General features: G+C 38.4%; 1 protein-coding gene across 1 annotated transcript; it reads right to left on the bottom strand.

Annotated features, from left to right (window-relative positions):
- On the bottom strand, window positions 1–18,365 carry LOC138981460 (uncharacterized). The gene is made up of 9 exons (XM_070354379.1): window positions 18,186–18,365; window positions 13,010–13,085; window positions 12,169–12,383; window positions 10,429–10,534; window positions 7,155–7,314; window positions 6,136–6,197; window positions 3,063–3,139; window positions 2,173–2,191; window positions 1–140 (listed from the first exon to the last, which is right to left on the bottom strand). The coding sequence occupies exons 1-9, from the start codon at window positions 18,269–18,271 to the stop codon at window positions 138–140; spliced, it is 804 nt and encodes a 267-aa protein (XP_070210480.1). The 5' UTR covers window positions 18,272–18,365; the 3' UTR covers window positions 1–137.
- Window positions 18,366–18,563: the final 198 nt, after the last annotated feature.

Here is an 18,563-nt window from a genome sequence, read left to right as displayed (position 1 = left end):
ACCTGGGTGTGGAAGAACAGCCACTGCTAGAGGCATCGGAGTGAACTGAGTCGAAGGATTGTCCTGGGTGGGGGTAGTAAAAGTCAGGCACCAGGATCTGATGCGTGGCACCAAGACCAGACTCTCCTCCTGGCGTATCACTGAAAGGAAAGAAACAGCGACATTTTGCTTTATAGAAGAGAATAAATCTCATGTTCATGACTGATTCATTGAAATTACGGCCTTTTAGGGCCGCTGGCTTGTGTATGGGGGCTACTCCTGCTTTTTATTGATTGATACATGTGTCAATTAAGTGGATACACGATGCATTGAAAGTAGTAAGCACTGAACAATTATCTATTCAAATAAATAAACATGCTTTGCATTCTGTGCCTGTACTAAGATGTTTTTCTCCGTCAAGTTTACAGTATCCATTGGAATCTGCTAATAGAACAAATTCAACAATAGAGATATAACTGTAAATGCATGACCATATCACATATCTAGTTTTGTTTTAACTTGTCATCACAAATGTGTTTCTTTTTTGTCTTTTGCCCACTCATGTAAAACCTCGCTGAGCTTAAAACATATGTCAAAACCTGTCTATTCTTAACTTTTTAAAAGATAGGCTGTATCATTGTTTTTGTGAAGGACTCAGAGAACTTCCGAAAGTCAGCATTACATTGACATGAGCGCCCAATTAAGGGATCATGTGACAGCAAAACAATGTGACTCATGAAAGCAAGAAAATGACTGTCCTGGTTTTTGGACCCTCTAAAATGTCACTAAGGGCCCCCTTTCATTTAAGTTGGGGGTCCTGGGACCCGCTAGGTGCATGGAGCAACTGCATGTGGCCGAGCCCTGCATATACTATTCTCTGACACACAATAACATAGTGTCAGCACATTGGAGAGATCAATTCAGTGAGAATGTTCTTCTTCTTCTTCTTCTTCTGCGTTCGTGGGCTGAAACTCCCACGTACACTCGTGTTTTTTGCACGAGTGGAATTTTACGTGTATGACCGTTTTTACCCCGCCATTTAGGCAGCCATACGCCGCTTTCGGAGGAAGCATGCTGGGTATTTTCGTGTTTCTATAACCCACCGAACTCTGACATGGATTACAGGATCTTTTACGTGCGCACTTGGTCTTGTGCTTGCGTGTACACACGAAGGGGGATAAGCCACTAGCAGGTCTGCACATAAGTTGACCTGGGAGATCGGAAAAATCTCCACACTTAACCCACCAGGCGGCCGCGGCCGGGATTCGAACCCTCGACCTTCCGATTAGGAGGCCGACGTCTTACCACCACGCCACAGCGCCCGTCAGTGAGAATGTTCAAAGACTACTCTTTACAAATATATTCATAATATTAATATGTTGGGTGTGCTCAACCAAACACTTAGTTTGCATGAACACGGAACTAATAATCATAAACAGAAACATGCACGAAGGAAAATGAAGCAATAATGGAGGGAAGGCATTAAGAATGTAAGGAAAATATCAGATAAGAAGAAAGAGAGCAGAGGACTACTATAATTATGTAGAAGCAAACCAATTTCTGTTAACAACTTTTGGGGAAAAAGGAAAGTGAGAAAAGGCAGTGAATACATGTACTGGAGATAAATGAAGCAAAGAATAATCATAATAATAATAATAATGCAAACTTTTATAGCGCTATTCTAGAAAAATGTCTACTCTTAGCGCTTTACAATACATACATCGACCAAGCATACTATACACGCACAGGCAAAGAAACCGACCAAACATGACCAACAAACTATACATGCACAGGCAAAGAAAACGACAATAAAAAGGCAACTGTGGTAAAAACCCTTTTATGCCCATCACTATATGGACATGAATCAACCTCTCATGTTACATTTTTTCTGGTGATTTTTTTTGTCATGCCAAAAGCTGTGAAAGATATACGCTTGTCCAGGAAGCTACAGAAAAAATGTTAGTGCAAATAAAGTGATATACCACGTGACATAGCTGGAAAGAGAAATAATACATAATAAAACTGAAAGAAGAACAGATAAAATATAAGAGAAAAGCAAGAGTATGGCTCATAAGACAAAATTGAGTGGGATATAAAAAGGAAATAGAAAATCTGCAACAAAAGTAATCAAACAAAAAACAAATAACAGAAGCAGATTTTTAGAAGATGTAAGGCTAAATTAGTACTGCTTACCATCTCTGACTGACCAATCCTGAAAATAATGAAACTACAACTGAAACAGCCCCTAACACACAGCATGGTTTTTGTATCACAGGAAAGATGTCCACGGCCTCTGACAGCCTGTGCACTGCAGCTGTACAACTCACCATGAATACGCTCAGCTTTATAGCGCTGATGTGGGCAAATAAATAAAAGAGTTAAATTCATCTCTTTTTCTCTCTATCTCTGTCCGTCTTGTCTGCCTGTCTCTCTCTCTCTCTCACACACACAAGCACAGACACACACATACATGTGCATACACACACACACACACACACACACACACACACACACACACACACACACACACACACACACACACACACACACACACACACACACACACACACACACACACACACACACACACACACACACACACACACACACACACACACACACACACACACACACACACACACACACACACACACACACACACACACACACACACACACACACACACACACACACACACACACACACACACACACACACACACACACACACACACACACACACACACACACACACACACACACACACACACACACACACACACACACACACACACACACACACACACACACACACACACACACACACACACACACACACACACACACACACACACACACACACACACACACACACACACACACACACACACACACACACACACACACACACACACACACACACACACCTCAACATCAAATTCTAAATCTTTTCAACGTGGTGTTAACTGTGTTCAAAATCACCTCACTGTGCGGTAAGTTCAGATCACTTCAAGAAAAATAAAGCATTGATCGATCAGCCTCAACTTGATCACGTGTGTAATGAAGAAATTAAAATATGCTTACTTGTAGCAGGGAATCCTATGTGGAGACCCCCTTTCTTTGTCTGTTCTATCTTTTTCTATCTCCGTGCTTTCCCCCGGCTGTAAAAGAATAACATTAATTAATCAATAAATCAAATATAAAAATGTTGGTATTTCATCAAGTGATCTTTAAACATAAAACAGAAATACACACATGAATCAGAAACAAGGGCAAGCAAAGGCAATTAAACGCCAGAAACCAAAGACCTACATCAGTTACCCCATATTGTTCAAGAAAAATCAAGAAAGAATATTTCAGAAAAAAAGGAGAGTCAAGCTGTGAGAAACAAACAACTAAAAGAACAAGTCGCGTAAAGCGAAAATACAATATTTAGTCAAGTAGCTGTCGAACTCACAGAATGAAACTGAACGCAACGCAACGCAGCAAGACCGTATACTCGTAGCATCGTCACTCCACCGCCCGTGGCAAAGGCAGTGCCCGTGAAATTGACAAGAAGAGCGGGGTATTCGTTGCGCTGAGAAGGATAGCACGCTTTTCTGTACCTCTCTTCGTTTTAACTTTCTGAGCGTGTTTTTAATCCAAACATATTATATCTATATGTTTTTGGAATCAGGAACCAACAAGGAATAAGATGAAAGTGTTTTTAAATTGATTTCGAAAAAAAAATTTGATAATAATTTTTATATATTTAATTTTCAGAGCTTGTTTTTAATCCAAATATAACATATTTATATGTTTTTGGAATCAGCAAATGATGGAGAATAAGATAAACGTAAATTTGGATCGTTTTATAAATTTTTATTTTTTTTTTACAATTTTCCGATTTTTAATGACCAAAGTCATTAATTAATTTTTAAGCCACCAAGCTGAAATGCAATACCGAAGTCCGGGCTTCGTCGAAGATTACTTGACCAAAATTTCAACCAATTTGGTTGAAAAATGAGGGCGTGACAGTGCCGCCTCAACTTTCACGAAAAGCCGGATATGACGTCATCAAAGACATTTATCAAAAAAATGAAAAAAACGTTCGGGGATTTCATACCCAGGAACTCTCATGTCAAATTTCATAAAGATCGGTCCAGTAGTTTAGTCTGAATCGCTCTACACACACACACACACACACAGACACACAGACACACAGACACACGCACATACACCACGACCCTCGTTTCGATTCCCCCTCGATGTTAAAATATTTAGTCAAAACTTGACTAAATATAAAACAAGTCGCGTAAGGCGAAAATACAATATTTAGTCAAGTAGCTGTCGAACTCACAGAATGAAACTGAACGCAATGCCATTTTTCAGCAAGACCGTATACTCGTAGCATCGTCAGTCCACCGCTCATGGCAAAGGCAGTGAAATTGACAAGAAGAGCGGGGTAGTAGTTGCGCTAAGAAGGATAGCACGCTTTTCTGTACCTCTCTTTGTTTTAACTTTCTGAGCGTGTTTTTAATCCAAACATATCATATCTATATGTTTTTGGAATCAGGAACCGACAAGAAATAAGATGAAAGTGTTTTTAAATTGATTTGGACAATTTAATTTTGATAATAATTTTTATATATTTAATTTTCAGAGCTTGTTTTTAATCCGAATATAACATATTTATATGTTTTTGGAATCAGCAAAAGATGGAGAATAAGATAAACGTAAATTTGGATCGTTTTATAAATTTTTATTTTTTTTTTACAATTTTCAGATTTTTAATGACCAAAGTCATTAATTAATTTTTAAGCCACCAAGCTGAAATGCAATACCGAAGTCCGGGCTTCGTCGAAGATTACTTGACCAAAATTTCAACCAATTTGGTTGAAAAATGAGGGCGTGACAGTGCCGCCTCAACTTTCACGAAAAGCCGGATATGACGTCATCAAAGACATTTATCAAAAAAATGAAAACAACGTTCGGGGATTTCATACCCAGGAACTCTCATGTCAAATTTCATAAAGATCGGTCCAGTAGTTTAGTCTGAATCGCTCTACACACACACACAGACACACACACACACACACACGCACACACGCACACACGCACACACACACGCACATACACCACGACCCTCGTTTCGATTCCCCCTCGATGTTAAAATATTTAGTCAAAACTTGACTAAATATAAAAAAGTAAGATAAAAAGAAAGCAAAGAATGTAACCGAGTGCACGAAGTACAACAATCTCCTTCGGAGGCAAAAGCCAGTCAAACAGGATTGGGAATTTTACAGCTAAGGCCTAAAAAAAATAGGTGTGGTTACGGTAACCCGACCTACCCTATTTTTAGGGGCCGACCCTATAACTTTTTATTACATTTGTCAAAAAAACCCGCAAAAAACAAGAAAACGAGTGCAGAAAACGCAATGAAAGCGAAAGCGCTCGAGTCGCACACTTATTTCCCTGTCAAGTAGGTTTAATTTGTACACATTAGAAAAAAAAGTAAAAAAAAAAAAAGTGATTGCCTACCTTCCTACCCTATTTTATTTGGCTATGTTACCGTAACCACACCTATTTTTGGGGGGGGGGGGCCTAATTTAATAGCCCTACAAAAACTGCCATAGGTATGCAAAGGTTCCCAAGAGCATATACAAGGAGATGATGATAAAATCGTTTATTTAACATCACTCTGTAAAAACATTGGCGACATTTGTCTTAGATTAAAAACACACACAGGCGCGCACACAAACTTTCTCTTTATGTACAGTGGTTCCCCACCCTCCCACCCCCCGCACACTCTTGCTCATCTAATTAAAAGTGGTACTGATAAGAGATACTTGGATATAAAGGGGTATTCTTAAAAGGTTCTGATAAAAATATAAAGTAGCTATGAGAAGCAATGGCGTTATAGTTGCACACAAGGAGACAGCAGCAGCCAGACCCCATCACAAACAGAACTCTACAATTGACAGATGGATATATAGTCAGCGACATAGAAAGAAAACGTCGAGGTACTATAAATAGATCACGCTCTTCACCGGCAGACAACTCTGCAGAGTCTGCTGTGAAGGTTGGCGAGTAGTCTCCCTGTCACAGGAAGAAAGCAACCTCCACCCTTGTACGTTCTGACACAAAACTCTGCAAAATACAATTGATACCAACCAACCTTCTTGGAAGGATCTAGCCGCTGCAGTCTCTTAGAGTGTTCTTTCCTGCCAGTCTGAAGACCTGTAGACATAGGGATTCATTGAACACAATTCTTCCCTCTCTCAAAGAAAAAATAAAAATAAAAAATGTTACTGAAATGTGTTCATTGAAAAAAAATTCCTGGAACATATAAGGCAAACCTGATATCCAAACGTAGCCTTATTTTGCGTCAAAAGTATCAGATACTCAGTCTATTTATCACGATCGAATGCCATGGAATTGATTCACAGAAAGGAAGGTGTACTGCAAATTCAATAAACATGCTCCGATGGAAACCAACAGCATTGTGGAGGTTTTTATACTGCTCTTGTCAAAGCATATGTGTATTTTCTGAAGTAGAAGTGCAGCAAGCATGTTGAAAATACAGACAGAAAGGCTTATATGGGGCGGGGATATAGCTCAGTTGGTAGCGCGCTGGATTTGTATTCAGTTGGCCGCTGTCAGCGCGAGTTCGATCCCAGGTTCGGCGGAAATTTATTTCACAGAGTCAACTTTGTGTGCAGACTCTCTTCGGTGTCCGAACCACCCCCCGTGTATACTACATTGGGTGTGCACGTTAAAGATCCCACGATTGACAAAAGGGTCTTTCCTGGCAAAATTGCTTAGGCACAGTTAATAATTGTCTACCATACCCGTGTGACTTGGAATAATAGGCCGTGAAAGGTAAATATGCGCCGACATGGCTGCAATCTACTGGCCGTATAAAATTTCATCTCACACGGCATCACTGCAGAGCGCCTAGAACTGTACCCACGGAATATGCGCGATATAAGCTTCATTGATTGATTGATTGATTATATATATATGTATGCTGCTGCTGGATTGAGAAGCACGACTTAACACAAAACGCTCTCTACCAGAATGTGTTAACAGTCTTCGTTGAATGATGAACTATGCACAGTATTCCTGCATACAACCGTTACCCTGCTGTTATTGAAATAATGATATCAAGCAACACAGCAGCACCTTGCAACTTACCTTCTCTCATGTAGTAGTCAACATAATTCTTGGCCTGCAGGGCAGATCCGAAATGCTGAGTGTAGTTTTGCACGCGACCATTTTCAACAACTGGTGGAATGTCGCGGCTATGAGGCCGGTATCTATGAATCACCTGCAGTTTGTCCAGTGGCTGCTCACTCTGAATGAATAACAAGTCGCGTAAGGCGAAAATACAACATTTAGTCAAGCTCAGTCGAACTCACAGAATGAAACTGAACGCATTGCATTTTTTTCCGCAAGACCGTACACTCGTAGCATCGTCTGTCCACCGCTCGTGGCAAAGGCAGTGAAATTAACAATCCAGAAAAGCGCGGGAGTGGTTGCGCTGAGGAGGATAGCACGCTTTTCTATATCTCTATTTTTTTTAACTCTCTGAACGTGTTTTTAATCCAAACATATCATATCTATATGTTTTTGGAATCAGGAATGGACAAGGAATAAGATGAAATTGTTTTTAAATCGATTTCGGAAATTTAATTTTAATCATAATTTTTATATTTTTAATTTTCAGAGCTTGTTTTTAATACGAATATAACTGTTATTAACAAATTTATGTGTTTTTTGAATCAGAAAATGATGAACAATACGATCAACGTAAATTTCGATCGTTTTATAAAAAAAAATTTAATTACAATTTTCAGATTTTTAATGACCAAAGTCATTAATTAATTTTTAAGCCTCCAAGCTGAAATGCAATACCAAAGTCCGGCCTTCGTCGAAGATTGCTTGGCCAACATTTCAATAAATTTTATTTAAAAAATGAGGATGTGACAGTGCCCCCTCAACTTTTACAAAATGCCGGATATGACGTCATCAAAGACATTTATCGAAAAAATGAAAAAAACGTCTGGGGATATCATACCCAGGAACTCTCATGAAAAATTTCATGAAGATCGGTCCAGTAGTTTACTCTGAATCGCTCTACACACACACACACACACACACACACAAACATACACACAAACTCATGCACACACACACACACACACACCACGACCCTCGTCTCGATTCCCCCCTCTACGTTAAAACATTTAGTCAAAACTTGACTAAATGTAAAAAGTAAACAAGTCGCGTAAGGCAAAAATACAACATTTAGTCAAGCTCAGTCGAACTCACAGAATGAAACTGAACGCATTGCATTTTTTCGGCAAAACCGTACACTCGTAGCATCGTCTGTCCACCGCTCGTGGCAAAAGCAGTGAAATTAACAATCCAGAAAAGCGCGGTAGCGGTTGCGCTTTTCTATATCTCTATTCTTTTTAACTCACTGAACGTGTTTTTAATCCAAACATATCATATCTATATGTTTTTGGAATCAGGAACGGACAAGGAATAAGATGAAATTGTTTTTAAATCAATTTCGGAAATTTAATTTTAATCATAATTTTTATATTTTTAATTTTCAGAGCTTGTTTTTAATCCGAATATAACATATTTATATGTTTTTGGAATCAGAAAATGATGAAGAATACGATAAACGTAATTTTGGATCATTTTATAACAAAATAATTTTAATTACAATTTTCTGATTTTGAAAGGTCCTTGTCTACATTTTTATACCGAAATCGCCATTTGACCATTAAAATGCAGAGTCTATTATCTACAAATATCAACAATACACCCCCTTTCGATCAGGAAAGACGAAGCCAGTGTAGCCGTTTGAAAATTCATTGTAGCATGAGTCACGCTACCCAAAAATAAAATCTTTTTTTACATATATTCTTTTTCTATAACTTTTTTCCCCATGGTTCATTCATCATTTGACATAATTTTGTATCGAAATCTAACCATAAGATTATTGAAAAAAAGCAAAAATGTAGACGACCACCTTTAAAGGACCAAAGTCATTAATTAATTTTTAAGCCTCCAAGCTGAAATGCAATACCAAAGTCCGGCCTTCGTCGAAGATTGCTTGGCCAAAATTTCAATCAATTTTATTGAAAAATGAGGGTGTGACAGTGCCGCCTCAACTTTTACAAAATGCCGGATATGACGTCATCAAAGACATTTATCAAAAAAATGAAAAAAAACGTCTGGGGATATCATACCCAGGAACTCTCATGAAAATTTTCATAAAGATCGGTCCAGTAGTTTACTCTGAATCGCTCTACACACACACACACACACACACACACACACACACACACACACACACACACACACATACACCACGACCCTCGTCTCGATTCCCCCCTCTATGTTAAAACATTTAGTCAAAACTTGACTAAATGTAATAAAAAGCACAGTTCAGGCGTACTTCATGGAGCCTGACAGTATTGGTAAAACAGGGAACTTATTTTTACAAAAGTTACAGTGGTCAAAATCAACATATGCCATTTTTTGGCCATTATTATGTCTGTCATTTGAAATAAAACGTGTAAAACTGGTTGATTCGTTTGTTAGTTTGTTTGTATTTGTCTTTTGTTCACTGCATCTGCACGTTTGCAACTTTTTTCATTATGATTTGTGCATACACAGCTCCTTGTCACCATCATCATGTTACACCAATTTCATCTGTCTCCTAATTACTTCTAATCACAGGAAGTATCTTGGTCAGATGCAACATTATATAGAGCTCTATCAATGCCCCCTCCCCTGCCCCCCCCCCCCCCCCCCCCCCACACACACATTATAGCTACAAGTATCAGTGTTTCCACACACAAACACACATAGCAGAGCAAAAGAGAGAGAAAAAAGTGTCCCTTCACAGATAGCCCTATTGGGGAAATCAGACCCTCCTTGGACTTTCTTTCTTTCTTTCTTTGGTGTTTAACGTCGTTTTCAACCACGAAGGTTATATCGCGACAGGGAAAGGGGGTAGATGGGATAGAGCCACTTGTCAATTGTTTCTTGTTCACAAAAGCACTAATCAAAAAATTGCTCCAGGGGCTTGCAACGTACGTAGTACAATATATGACCTTACTGGGAGAATGCAAGTTTCCAGTACAAAGGACTTAACATTTCTTACATACTGCTTGACTAAAAATCTGTATAAACATTGACTATATTCTATACAAGAAACACTTAACAAGGGTAAAAGGAGAAACAGAATCCGTTAGTCGCCATTTACGACATGCTGGGGAGCATCGGGTAAATTCTTCCCCCTAACCTGCGGGGGGTCCTCCTTGGACGGGACCCAGATTTCAAAGAGATATATATGCATGGACGGGACCCAGATTTCAAAGAGATATATATGCATACACAACACACAGACACACACACGCACAACTTGTCAGTAGAAGTATATACTCACAAAAATGTTGTTAGCGTGTTCGGTAATCCGATCAGCCTCTTTGTTTGTGACTACTCTTCGAGAGTTCTGTATCACGGTGGGCTGAATTTTTCTTTTCGTTTCTTTCCTGGAAAAATAATCAAGACATCTTTCACGAAGATGCAACTGGCAGGTAACAAAAGAGAGCCAACTTTTAGCTTCTGTTGTTTCTAACAATAAGTAAGAATGGTAAGCGTTACTGTCATGGTACTACAATGTCATGTATAAGTAAGGCAAATTAAACATATTAATTTATAATTTAAAATCTAAGTCTTTGTTAAAAACATCTGATGGAGTCTCTAACCTACAGCTAAAGCTCAACATAAAATTGCAGTGTATCTTAAACCATACAGAGACTTAAATAAATAATAAATAAATGAGCATTTATATAGCGCAACATCATAACTTTACAATTATGCTCTTTGCGCTTGACACATTTAAAATTAAAACACAGTTATACAAGCATTTACATCTGCATTCATAGTCAACAACGCTTAATTAAAAGCATACACCATCAAACATACATTACAACAACAACAACAAAAACAAAACAAAAAAACCAAATAGAACAAGAACAAGAACAAATCTTTATTTGTCTAAGGCCACAGCCCCTTACAATAGTGGTTAAAATAACAGCAATAGTATCTGCACAGTTATAAATTATAGTCACGCATAAAATTCAACAAATACATTAAGACCCCAGGGCCGGACTAGGCGAAGAGGAGGGGGGGGGTTGCCAGTGGTGGCCCAGGGGGATGTCCCCCCTGGCGGCAGGGGCGGATCAGTTCATTTTATGGGTGTTTTTTTTCAAAAGTATATTGTGAAGATATGGGTGTGAAGGCGCAAAGCGCCGAGCCGACGGCGCGAAGCGCCTAGCTTGCTAGGGGGGTCCGGGGGCATGCCCCCCCGGAAAATTTTGAAAAAAAGGATGCAAAATGGTGCAATCTGGTGCATTCTGAGGATGATCATTACCAGTTTCAGGCAGCAGATTTTGTCACTGATTAATACCCCAAAAATTGAAACTCAATGTAAAATAAAGAAATGCATACCTCATTCAATATTTTTATTTTTTGGCTGGGGGGGGGGTCCGGAAACCCTAGAACCCCCCCCCCCCTCGTTGTGGGGGTCAGGGGGCAAAGCCCCCTGAAGCTGATGGGTAGGTCATATTATGAGATAGGAAAATGGTCGCTCCTTGCATGAAACGGCATAAAATAAGCAATAATAAAAAAAAAATTAAATAAGTAAGGTACATGTTTAGGCTAGGGGGGGGGGGGGGGGGGGGGGTTGCGCAACCCCCATAACCCCCCCGGTAGTCCGGCCCTGGACCCTGATGACATGTCACTGAACCTGATTTATAAGGGTTCGTCTCTTCTGTAACATGAAGAACACAAATCTGCTGAAGCTGTTCGTCACATTATCCTCATTACTTACAGATATAGACATGGACACAGACACACACAGAAACAGACACACAAACACATGCTTGTCTGCAAGTATACACATGCATAACCATGCTCACGAAGAGAGAGATGATGATGATGATGATGAAGGAACTTTAGAGAGAAGAAGAGAGGGCAAGAGAGGGTGAGAGAGACAGACAGAGACACAGAGAGAAATTAAGAGACACAGAGAAAGAAACAGACAGACAGACAGACAGACAGACAGAGAACATTTCAATTCAATCTTATGCATTACCCGGAAAGCTGGAAAAGTTACGCTTACTTCTTGTTCTTGCCACTCTTCTTTGAACTTGTGGCACTCTTATGGTCTGAGTCTCTGCTGGTATCAACCTGTCTGTATTTCTCCTGGCTTTTGCTTTTTCTTGTACTTGACTTTTCCCTGTTCTTTTCTTTAGACCTTCCTCGCGGTGTTACTGGTTCTTTGGAGTTATCCAGCTCTGTGCTGTCCAGCACCCGGTACATCAAGTCAAAAGTTTTCTGCAACAATTGTCCAAAATAAGAGTTCTTTAGTCAAGATCACATATCCATAATTTTACTCTCTAAACTATAGTCAATTGATGAACAAACAAAAAATCAAAACAAGCAAAAGATCAAACAGACAAAAAAAAATGGTTTGGGCAGACCTACAGAATTTTGTTCCATTGCATTAAGTTCTGATTCAGTCAAACCAACTTTCCAGCATAACATGGTGTGTGGTATGTTTCCAGGGGTGCAGAAATAGCCATGAGAGTCAAGCCAACACAGTCACATTGCATATCTTGCAGGTGCTCTTGGACTTTAAATATGTTCAGTACATGGGTTGACTGTCTTGAGATTTCTGAACCTGAAAATTCCCTGACATTTGATGATTCTTAATACATACATAGCATATCAGCGCACCCAAGCTACAATATAAAAGTTACATCACTAGTGAAAAACATCCCTTCAAAGCTCTGAAGATTTAATAAAGTATGTCGGTTAAATCTCCTCATTCTGTCAAGCCTGACAAGATTGAAAAAAAAGTTTTAAGACACTTTATTTATTCCTGTGTATCCGAGGGCGACGGTAGTCTCCATGTCACACCTGTAAGAAATTCTAATCCTGTTGGATAATCTCACACTTACCATCCTTGGTGTTGTACGCATGTACCCTTGTGTATCAAACCGCGCCTCTCTTCTCTCGACATTCAGGTACCGCTCCCTAAATGGAATTTACACAGAAATTAGTCACACAAAAGAATTAGAACAGCCAAACTTTCAGTAATACACATTTATAAAATTGATTGTAATACGGTAACACCTATGTTTTGAGACCCTCTGTTGTAACGATAAGTCTCCTTCTACGTTAAGATTTTATTCTCTCAGACTTTCTTTTCATTGTGTCAGTAAATTTATCTCTGTTTTGAGACTCCCTCTGTGTTAAGACCTTAATGATTCCGATTTTGGAGGTATTACAAGATAAGTATTATGGTATGCGACACAGCACAAGAAAAAAAATACTGTATTGAAATATTTTAACAAACAGAATCTTTTAAGTGTCATGAACTAGAGCAAAGTATGCTGAGTAACTAAAAATAACAGATGAATTTTTATTGTTCTTCGTTTGGACATTTTAAAGCATGTGAATATCAATTTGTTTTTTTCGATCTCCCAGGTCAACTTATGTGCAGACCTGCTAGTGACTTAACCCCCTTCGTGTGTACACACAAGCACAAAACCAAGTGCGCACGGAAAAGATCCTGTAATCCATGTCAGAGTTTGGTGGGTTATAGAAACACGACAATACCCTGCATGCCTCCCCCGAAATCGGCGTATGCTGCCAGAATGGCAGGGTAAAAACGGCCATACACGTAAAAATCCACTCGTGCTAAAACATGAGTGAACGTGGGAGTCTAAGCCCATGAACAAAGAAGAAGAAGAAGAAGAAGAAGAAGAAGAATACACAGGGGCCTTTATATAGTTGTCAGGTTGCAGGAATTCAACTCAGGAGGTACAGAGTTTACTTAAAGTTTAAACTGAAATATTTGGTGTTGTTATGAATTTGACCCTGTTGTGTCCAAAAAGCTCAACATGTAAAAATCATTAACTTTTCACCTGCCGACATTTTTCAGCACATAACTTGAAAGGGCATTGTGTGACTCAAGTCCCTTTTCACAAAACATCTTCAAAAGAAATTATGTCTTGCTCAGATTATTAAATACACTTTACATAATACAAACTTGCTGGATTATTTGTTCTCTTCTTTTTGTTTCATCACAAAACTATTTTAATGCTAAACATATCCCTACAAACACAAAAAATATTCAAATAAAATCAGCACACCAATGAACCACCAAAATAACCAACATTAAGTCTTTACGAAAATATCAGAGAAAAGTAAAAATTGATTCGTTGAATGGTTTTCAGATTAGGGATTACCGTAAAATCCCTAGCATAAGCCCACCCCCCCCTGTGCACAGATTTAGGGCAAAATTGGGGGGTGGGCGTTTGCTAGGGTTAGACCCCTTTGCACAAAGTAAGTTTTGTGCTCAACCGTGTAATTGAGTGAATACAAACCCCGAAAGCATGTAAGTTAGGTCGTGTGAGTAGAAGTGAAGGAAAAAAGAAGAAAAAAAGGACTTTGAGGCAAAGAAGGCCAACCATGAGAGAGAGAGAGAGAGAGAGAGAGAGAGAGAGAGAGAGAGAGAGAGAGAGAGAGAGAGAGAGAGAGAGAGAGAGAGAGAGAGAGAGAGAGAGAGAGAGAGAGAGAGAGAAAAGGACTGGCTCTTCTGAAAACAACACGAGCATAGTCATTCATAATTTATAAAGTAAAAAGAAAATCGCCAGACCTTTGCAAGGACAAACAATAACAACACAATTCCGGGAAAAAGAAACTTGATGAAATGTCGAAATGTCAACACCAATGAAGCCCTTTCTTTCTGTACAGGGAAGAAATTACACGATAGTCTTTGGAAATGAAACGTTAACTGAACTTGGATTTTGTCTTCAAAAGGCCCAATCTTTCTGAGAAAGAAAAACCCACAAACTTAGGAAAAAAAAGAGAAGAGAAACTCGAAAAAACATGAACGATGGGTGGGAGTGAGGAGAGGAGACAAAGAATAAGAAACAAGTCGCGTAAGGCGAAAATACAACATTTAGTCAAGTAGCTGTCGAACTCACAGAATGAAACTGAACCCAATGCAACGCAGCAAGACCGTATACTCGTAGCATCGTCAGTCCACCGCGCACGGCAAAGGCAGTGAAATTGACAGGAAGAGCGGGGTAGTACTTGCGCTGAGAAAGATAGCACGCTTTTCTGTACCTCTCTTTGTTTTAACTTTTTGAGCGTGTTTTTAATCCAAACATATCATATCTATATGTTTTTGGAATCAGGAACTGACAAGGAATAAGATGAAAGTGTTTTTAAAATGATTTCAAAATTTTAATTTTGATAATAATTTTTATATTTTTAATTTTCAGAGCTTGTATTTAATCCAAATATAACATATTTATATGTGTTTGGAATCAGAAAATGATGAAGAATAAGATGAACGTAAATGTGGATCGTTTTAGAAAAACAATAAAAAAAACTTTACAATTTTCAGATTTTTAATGACCAAAGTCATTAATTAATTTTTAGGCCACCAAGCTGAAATGCAATACCGAAGTCTGGCCTTCGTCGAAGATTACTTGACCAAAATTTCAACCAATTTGGTTGAAAAATGAGAGCATGACAGTGCCGCCTCAACTTTCACGAAAAACCGGATATGACGTCATCAAAGACATTTATCCAAAAAAAAGGAAAAAAAAGTTCGGGGATATCATACCCAGGAACTCTCATGTCAAATTTCATAAAGATCGGTCCAGTAGTTTGGTCTGAATCGCTCTACACGCACGCACACACGCACGCACACACGCACACACACACACATACACCACGACCCTCGTTTCGATTCCCCCTCGATGTTAAAACATTTAGTCAAAACTTGACTAAATGTAAAAAGGAAAGAAACACGAAAAGGTAAAGAAGGGGGAAAAGATGACTTTTAGAACAGTCTGCACAAATCCTAGTGAAAGTGAGCCTATAGTCTCTTTGAAAAAAGCAGGGTGGGCGTTTGCTAGGTAGTTACCCCTGTCCACAACTTTTGGCCCAAAGTGGGGGGTGGGCGTTTGCTAGATGGTGGGCTTATGCTAGGTATTTTACGGTATAAACCCTGGCAGATTATTTGTAGAGGCAAACAGGCAATTAAAGAAGTCTTTTTGAAATCAAAATTTGATGATAACCCTGCAGGCATGAACAGATGGAATATGTATTTTTACAACCTGAACTGGAATTTTTTTTGGATAAGTGTTTTAAAACAACTAAGGACACACAGTTAAGATGGTTCCAGACCAGATTGCTTCACTGCATTCTTGGTGTTGCTAGCCGGTTATTTGTTCAAAAGATTCTTGACAGTCTCCTTTGTGCCTTTTGTAAAATTGAAAATGAAACAATTTCCCACATATTTTGGTACTGCCCGCTTAGTCAGAAATTTTGGACTGATTTGGAAGATTTGTTAAACAGAAGTGGTATTTACCACGCAAATGTTCTTTTTACAGAATTTATTTTGCTTGGGTGTATGAACAATGTTAAGGTAGATGTGGTTTTGGATTTTATCATTTTGTTTGCAAAGTTTTTTATTTATAAGAGTAAGTTACAAGACAAAGCCACTGTTAGAAATATTTTTAAGAAATTTGAAATACAGATTTGAAATAGAAAAATATTCCAGTTTCAATTCTGGTAACATTACCAAATTTTTAGAATTATGGTCCCCATATGAAGAGTTGGTTAGGTAGTACACTAGGTTGTGCAGAGATGTGATGATTTGTGTATATATACGTATAAACGGTATATATATATATATATATATATAACAAAATCAAGGAAAAGAAAAGCCAAACAAAGAATGTCAAGTGGCAGCCCAAATTTTCGACCTGTTGCCAGGCCTTCCTCAGGGGCGTGTAATTCTGCGAGACGCCAATTCATGCATCAATTACTAAGCAACACAATACCATGGTTATTTTAGTTACGAATCACAAAGCAAATATTTCAAAAATAAAATTTACATTCAAGCTTAGATCTACTTTCGTTTTGATTGTAATCAAAACAAATGTACACGTGCGAATTCCAAAGTTATTACGTCAAAGGTATACGTATCTTGTAGTATCTTGTATATATATATATATATATGTTTTTTTGTTTTGATTTGTTTGTTTGTTTGTTTGTTTGTTTGTTTGACGGTATTATTAACTGACTGTATTATTATTAAGCAGGTAATACGTCCATAATGTCAAGTATTGTAATCTGCATGTTATGTTAAGCTCCGGCCTTACTTGTAGGCGAACGGTATGTTATATGTCCGTCTGTCTGTTATGTCCTAATGTTGTATGTCTTGTATACTTGCCATTTACATATTTATTATAAATGTTGAAGGATGAATGATGATACATTGTAGACGGATGCTTGTTATTGATTAAAAGCCCCACAATGATGTGCTTGGCAAAAAAATAAATAAATAAATAAATAACCAACACGACAACAAAAACACCATGTTTGCATTTAAAGTAAAAACAAATGACCAACCAACAAAGTATTTACCGTGTAGTTCAAAAGTGCTGAATCTTCCTTACCTTTGGACAAATTACATTACTACAATGTAATTTAAAAGACACAAATATATAATAATATACATATACTTGACAACCACAAGTGGAACTGGAAGTTGTATCATAACTGCATTACACTATCTGCAAACTCAGTGTGCTGCCTTTTTAAATTGCAGTTGATACATGAAGATAAAAGGGTATTCCTGAAAAAGTTAGGTTTTACTTCACAAAACTGTTACAACAAACCTGATAAGTGATATGCCATTGTTTGCTGTTGCTACTTTTTACTGCTGGTAAAGTATTCCGTTTAACATTCACCTACTTATTATGTATATACAATCATGAACAATGCCTTATCTCCAAGTGAGTGGTCCTGTCAGCACAGATTAATGGATTAGACTCGATCGTGATAATCCCTTTGAAGTTCTCCCTGGGATTCATGAATGCTTTTTGTCAGTACCACTACCACAAAGAATACACATGAAACCTGATGCCATATATATAAAAAGCTTATTTTATCAAATAGAAAGTGAAATAGTCACAATAATTGGACATTTCACACGAGTCGATGCACACCAAAAAAAGCTGCTGTCGCTGACTGCAAGATCGTAACACTTGACCTGATTAGCACAAAGAAAGGTGCCCAAGGTGCACTCTTGGTAAAAAATACACTCACAACTTCTTGGAAACAAGTTTGGAAACATCCTTTGTGTCTCTCGGGGAGAACGTCATCTTTGCAGCACGTTTGGCGACCACACACATACACACAACATGACAAAATTCTTCTCAGCAGCTCAGATTCTTTTCAATGCATTGGACCGTGTAAGAAGTCAGAAACAACAGCGGCCATTTTGACGCGGATCATAGCCAAGTGCGGTCCTCTTCGTTACTAACGAAGATAATCAATCTGTCAACAACAAGTATTAAATATATACCCTGGCATAAACATATCTCGACAAATTTTAAATTGTGACAAGCTTTTAGTTATTGATAAATGTATTTTCTGTGTTTTCAAAATGTATATTGGCGAATTACTGCACACCTTAGCCAAGGG

This window comes from Littorina saxatilis, linkage group LG12 (assembly GCF_037325665.1).
Source record: "Littorina saxatilis isolate snail1 linkage group LG12, US_GU_Lsax_2.0, whole genome shotgun sequence".
Taxonomy (NCBI): domain Eukaryota; kingdom Metazoa; phylum Mollusca; class Gastropoda; order Littorinimorpha; family Littorinidae; genus Littorina; species Littorina saxatilis.
This window is presented reverse-complemented; position numbering and strand designations above follow the sequence as displayed.

What these genes read in the sequence shown, in the direction of transcription:
- LOC138981460 (XM_070354379.1), bottom strand. Translation starts at nt 18,271, where the DNA reads ATGTGTGTGGTCGCCAAACGTGCTGCAAAGATGACGTTCTCCCCGAGA. An exon ending in AAACTTGTTTCCAAGAAGTT is followed by an intron (nt 13,086 to 18,185) that starts GTGAGTGTATTT and finishes AATTCCATTTAG; the next exon opens with GGAGCGGTACCTGAATGTCG. An exon ending in AACACGCTAACAACATTTTT is followed by an intron (nt 7,315 to 10,428) that starts GTGAGTATATAC and finishes TTATTCATTCAG; the next exon opens with AGTGAGCAGCCACTGGACAA.